The sequence below is a fragment of the Hyposmocoma kahamanoa genome, unplaced genomic scaffold, assembly GCF_003589595.1.
Source record: "Hyposmocoma kahamanoa isolate Upper Pololo Valley unplaced genomic scaffold, ASM358959v1 78, whole genome shotgun sequence".
Taxonomy (NCBI): domain Eukaryota; kingdom Metazoa; phylum Arthropoda; class Insecta; order Lepidoptera; family Cosmopterigidae; genus Hyposmocoma; species Hyposmocoma kahamanoa.
This window is the reverse complement of record NW_020653945.1, coordinates 19548945-19554454: the sequence shown is the minus strand read 5'-3', so window position 1 is coordinate 19554454 and position 5510 is coordinate 19548945. Positions and strand designations below refer to the sequence as shown.

General features: G+C 34.9%; 1 protein-coding gene across 1 annotated transcript in view; it reads right to left on the bottom strand.

The window, feature by feature from the left end:
* Positions 1-1958: 1958 nt before the first annotated feature.
* LOC113232811 (probable phospholipid-transporting ATPase IIB) overlaps positions 1959-5510 on the bottom strand; it is a 43355-nt gene continuing 39803 nt past the window's right edge. Inside the window, exon 19 of the mRNA XM_026467627.1 lies at positions 1959-5090. Within this exon, the coding sequence (XP_026323412.1) occupies positions 4954-5090 (137 nt within the window). The 3' untranslated portion in view covers positions 1959-4953. The remainder of the gene's footprint in view (positions 5091-5510) is intronic.

The following is a 5510-nucleotide window of genomic DNA, read 5'->3' as shown; positions in this document are numbered from 1 at the left end:
GAAATGAGTGCCATATTCGTAATGAGCATCCCCAAATACCTCGAAAAGGATACCCATATAGCATATTTTGAAAAATCGTGTCCGCCATCTTGGATTTACAAATAAGTGCTATATTCGTTTTTCATCGACAAAACCGAGCATATCTGTAGGCACCTGATCGACATTGTCGATCGACAAAATCGAGCACATCTGTAGGCACCTGATCGACAATGTCGGGCAAATCTGTAAGCACCTTTAACTTAATGATGAGTTAAACAAGATACAATTTCCCCACTTTTGAGGGAAATGTTATTCCATGGCATCATTATTTGTATATTTGTGTGCGTGCCGACGAGCGTAAATACAAGTTGCTTACGCCTACATGAATTTGGTTTTTGCCTCACTTGTGACAGTTCGTTTGATATGAAACTATCATTCTATGCGTTATTATTCTAAGTAGTAAACAGTAATACAAAACATAACATTTCTGAAAAGAAAATGCAAAGGATTCCGTAATGAGAAATCAAAAGTATTTATTACAAAGGATGTAAATTCTAACTTCACAATGTACTATTTTGTTGTACATTATTTTGATTGACTGTATTTTTGACGAAATAATATAGTAAGTGATAAAAAAAAATTTTTATCGGAGGCACGGGAAAACCCCCTCAAAATGTAAACGGAAAATAAATAAATTAAAAATTTGTAATGTCAAATTATGAATGTCAGGCGAAGGCCAATGGCAGAATAGCGGATCTCTGATTGGAAAAATTATAGCACTAAAATTATAGCAATAACAAATTGTGTAGGTTAATCTCAGTACAGAGTACTAAAAAAACTGACCTCAAAAGTACGTGGAATTACGTCTATTTGCTAAGTTTTATTGAAATATCCCCTTGTTCGCCATTATACAGGACTTGACACTGGAGATAATAAAAATCGTTTCTCACTACTCAAAGTATATCGAGAGAAAAACGCCTTGAATTGGAGAAATAGCAAAATCAACCATTAAAATAGTGGTTGTCTCCTAAGTAAAATTTAAGCGCTATTTATAAGAACGAACCTTCACGCCTGAACAGCCACCCTTAGAGGTGGATGATTGTCTTCAAAATGAAATGGGACCACCTTACCCCCTTTCCAACAAAAAAAAAAAGAATCATGAAAATCGGTTCACAAATACCGAAGTTATCGCGTAACATACATAAAAAAAAACGTACAGTAGAATTGAGAACCTCCTCCTTTTTTGAAGTCGGTTAAATAGTCCAAGTATTTATTTACCAAGAGACAAGAGTTCTTATTGGAAATATAATAGATAACTGATACGGGTCAATACATTTGTAATTTACTATCGGTCAATAGCCATTCGTTACTCGTAAGCACTGTCGGCGGTAATAAAGTGTTTATTGTTACACATGGGTAAAAACTTTACTATGAACAGAATTCCAGGTGGAGTGGTGTAATGGAGCGGAATAGAAACGTTTCTCCCGCCTTTCCCCGCGCTCTATCTTAGGGGTCAATTATACAACACAGTACAACAGCATAGTATAATAACACAAGTATTGTAATTTTTTTATAATTTCAGGTGACGGGACGAACAAGTCATGCGTTTGATGGTAAGCCACACGTCTGTCCATAACAGTTGCAGTAGCACTCAGAGCTTTAAATCGCAAAGATCTGAGGGGCACTGCGTCTGTCACACTGAGATATTTCATCACCTTTGTCAAATGCAGTATTTATTCATTGATATTTTTAGACCAGCACAGCTAATCAGTATCTGGATTATGGGAGTATGATTATTTAATAGAAATAAAATTCAGTAGGGTTAGCACAACAGGGCGCGACTTGAGTGAGTGCGACTAAAGCGCGATATACTGCTATACTCGCATAGAGTTCTCGCGCTTTATGTCGCTCTCGCGCAAATCGCGCCCTGTCGTGCCAGCCCTACTGAACAATTCTGAAATTAGAAAATAAAAAAGAAACCGCGAGATTATGCGAATGTGTGAGCCCGCACATGCTGCGCTGCTATGTTTGTATGGAGTTACACTACTTGCCTTATTATACTATGATAGTTGTGACACTTTAACATGACATTTATCATTGTAACTTGTAAAGCACACAAGCGTTTAGCGTTGTCCTAAAGCTTAGAAAGTGTATATAAAAACATTTATATCAGAATCATAAACTTTTATGGTCACATCTCTTTCACTTCTCAAGTAAACGAAAGAGAAGTTCTAAGAAAGACTGAAAAAATGGTAAACATTTACCAAGCACCGCAGTAGACTACCGCGACCGACGGCACAAGCCGTGCTGGTAGCTATGACTAGCGACAGATAATGCGAGTTGCTATGATTCGAATAAATTTAAAACAAACCAGAAAGCGGTCTGCCGCTGTTATCTACAAATTTCTGCCCTCGTTATCATAATTAACGTAATCTCGACATTTTCGCGAAATTGAGTTATTAACAAATCTGGAATCTGCGAAACGAGATCTACAACCCCCAATAAGCGGTATTTTTATATCTTATTTAGTTTCAGTTTTATTGTTAAGCAAAATCAGCCTAATTGACTTTAAAAAAAAAATTAGGGGCCGATATTTCGAAAGTTACTAAAATGCGTTAATTGTGATAAGGATTAGCAGATTAGCTTAAAATAGTTGCCTTCATAGTAATTAACTCATCGCATCGTCGCCTTACTTCCTCAAACTCGTATCTTAAAGCACGAAATTACTGGAATGCAAAAAAAGTATACTATATACAAATTTTTCAAGATGATTTCACATCACATATCCTTCATATTCACAAACTTGCATCTACCTATTCTTAAATTAATGGATCCAAATTAACAGCCTTGATAAGAAATTAAAAACAAATAGAAAGTTTTGCCATCTCCTGAATAATCACTCTTTATAAGATACGAGTTTGAGAAAATAAGGCATCGACATTCCAGAACATTCAAACCCTTCTTCTGAATATCGATCAGCAGTTTGATATTTCAAAAAGAAAAGGTGACCTAAATTTGGTCCATACAATGTGCAATGTTTTATATCTGACATACATATAAAAAAAAAAATTAGACTACAATAATACAAAACTTCATCTGTACGGTCAAAGGCGTATCATTCGTGACACTCTGGACCAATCTTATCGCTAGTGGCATAGAGTTTAATTTAAATCTTAAGTGTCAGCTTGACGTGCTCTTGACCCTTTACCATAACATCGCATAGTAAACAAACAACCGAACATTTTATAATGTTAATCCAGCATGAAAGTCCGAGGATAGATAATAACAAGCCACGCAATGTATTGTAAACTTTTAGTAATACCACATGTTTTGTAAGATGTTTAAAATATATGGCACATGAAATCAAATACTGTCGTAAGTAAAAATGTGGAATCAAAAAAATTATATTCTCGTTTATAAATGGATAACTAAATAATGTTATTTAGAAACAAAAATAATCTTATTATTCGCAATAAGATGCATTCAGTAATTGTTTTGAACTTTCAAAACTTACTTTCTCAATTTCACTATTTTTGAGATAGGACAGCATGTGGTTTCATGTACGATATTACTATAATAATAACATATACAAAAAAATATGATTAAATACGATGAAAACATGATTTTATTTTAATATTAATAATACCAATTTCCTGGTCTCAAACAAAGAAATTCCCTGTACCAAAGCAACGTAGTTAAACGGGGTCTTTACTCAGAACCAATTTAGACAATTTCGTTTCTTAAATTGGTACTATTAGGTATCGAACCCGAGACCTTCTCATCAAGCGCCCATATTGCATAGTTCGCGAAATATTATTTGAGTGACTATATGTGTTTCAAAAAACTAAAATTATAAAAAATGTATAGTAGAATTTTTAATTAGAGAAAGAAACTAGGGGCTAATGTCACTTTAAATTTTTTTGTTCTTGGCTTTGCGCAGTTAACACTTCAGCTACTCACAAGATTTTGACTTTGGTTTTAATAAACGTAAAATATCATAAAAAGGAAATTAAATTATTTTGTTACAGAAAAAACAAATATACATGATTTTCACCAACCTAACCTAACCTCTCATCTTGCAAACTTAAAAATATCAATACGGATGGCACGTGCATCGCCGATCGGACTGACTGTTCTGTATTATTTTTCTATAAGTCGAATCGGTCCAAATAATGTTTAACGAACTATAACCGCTGGGCCAACGAGACAGTGAACTTATTTTACTTGAGTCACAATGGGATATGGCAGCATTCCGATCAACATCCTTTTAAATACTATCAATTAAATAAAAGGCGTATCCGTATTTCAATGGACTCATCAACATCTGTCTTCAATAATACCTATTGAACATCGGGAAAATTCGGAAGCTACGAATATTTCCGAAGCTGTTCCTACGTCTATAAATTATCGAATTAATGTCTGGTGTATTTATGATAATTAAATAAGTAACTATTAACTTTAGTAGTGAATGTCTAATGTACAAAATCATTCGAGTAGGAACGACGCCACACGGGAGCTGCCTGTGCGTTGCGTGGTCACGACGCTATGATTTCGACGTACCGATGCAATGCAGTGTCGCAACGTAAAGCCGCTTACTTACGCACCGCAACATTCCTTCCCGCTTCGTCTCTTGGTCTCTTGCCCGATGAGCACTCGTTCCATATCCACACGCTGTTTCAACGCACCGTGTGGCATGTCGTTCTGGTTTATATGTAATACAACGCAGCGTCAGAACGCAACGTCACCGCAATGCTGACGCAACGCCCGTGTGGCTCCACTCTTACAGCATTCGGAAATATTCGTAGTTTTCCCGATGTTCAATTTTTATTCACTGCATTTGGAACTTACATATGAAGTTAATATTTGTTTTAACCACGGAGTGAAGGGCCACTAACTCCTGTAATACAAACTTTAACTTTGGAGTTAGTTGGTTAATCTGCCTATAATGCATCTCATCCTATCTAACAACAAAAATTATTTCCTTATATTTTTGTACTGACGCATTCGCCATTTTCTATGTGTATGTTTTACTATGTAAAGTGGTAGACACGAGACTAAAGTTATTAATGTTACTTTCCACCAGAAGTCCCAGTGCTTTATGAAGTCACCGTCTAAAAAGATAAATATACATTACTCATGCAACACAGGTTATACCTTTACTCTAGCCAAATTCGATGTAGAATGAATGTCAACAAAAGAAAATATGGTTTTTAGCGTTTTCACCTCAGACTGTTTTAACTGTAAAATATCATAAAAAATACAATTTCATTTTCCCCGAAATTCGATTAAGCTATTGATGTCTTGAAGCTATGTCTGTGATGAATAGACGTCAAATTACAAATAAATGATGTCAAACCAACATAAAACATACCAGTAATTAATTATTTATAAAACTGTGTCATCCCTAATGATTCTTTGTTTTGAAGGGAGAGATTGTAAACACTTGACTTCGTAGTAATTTAAATCAAAACCGAAATAATTTTATTCATAAGTGATACGTATCAATAGGTACTTTCCAAACTTTATACTAC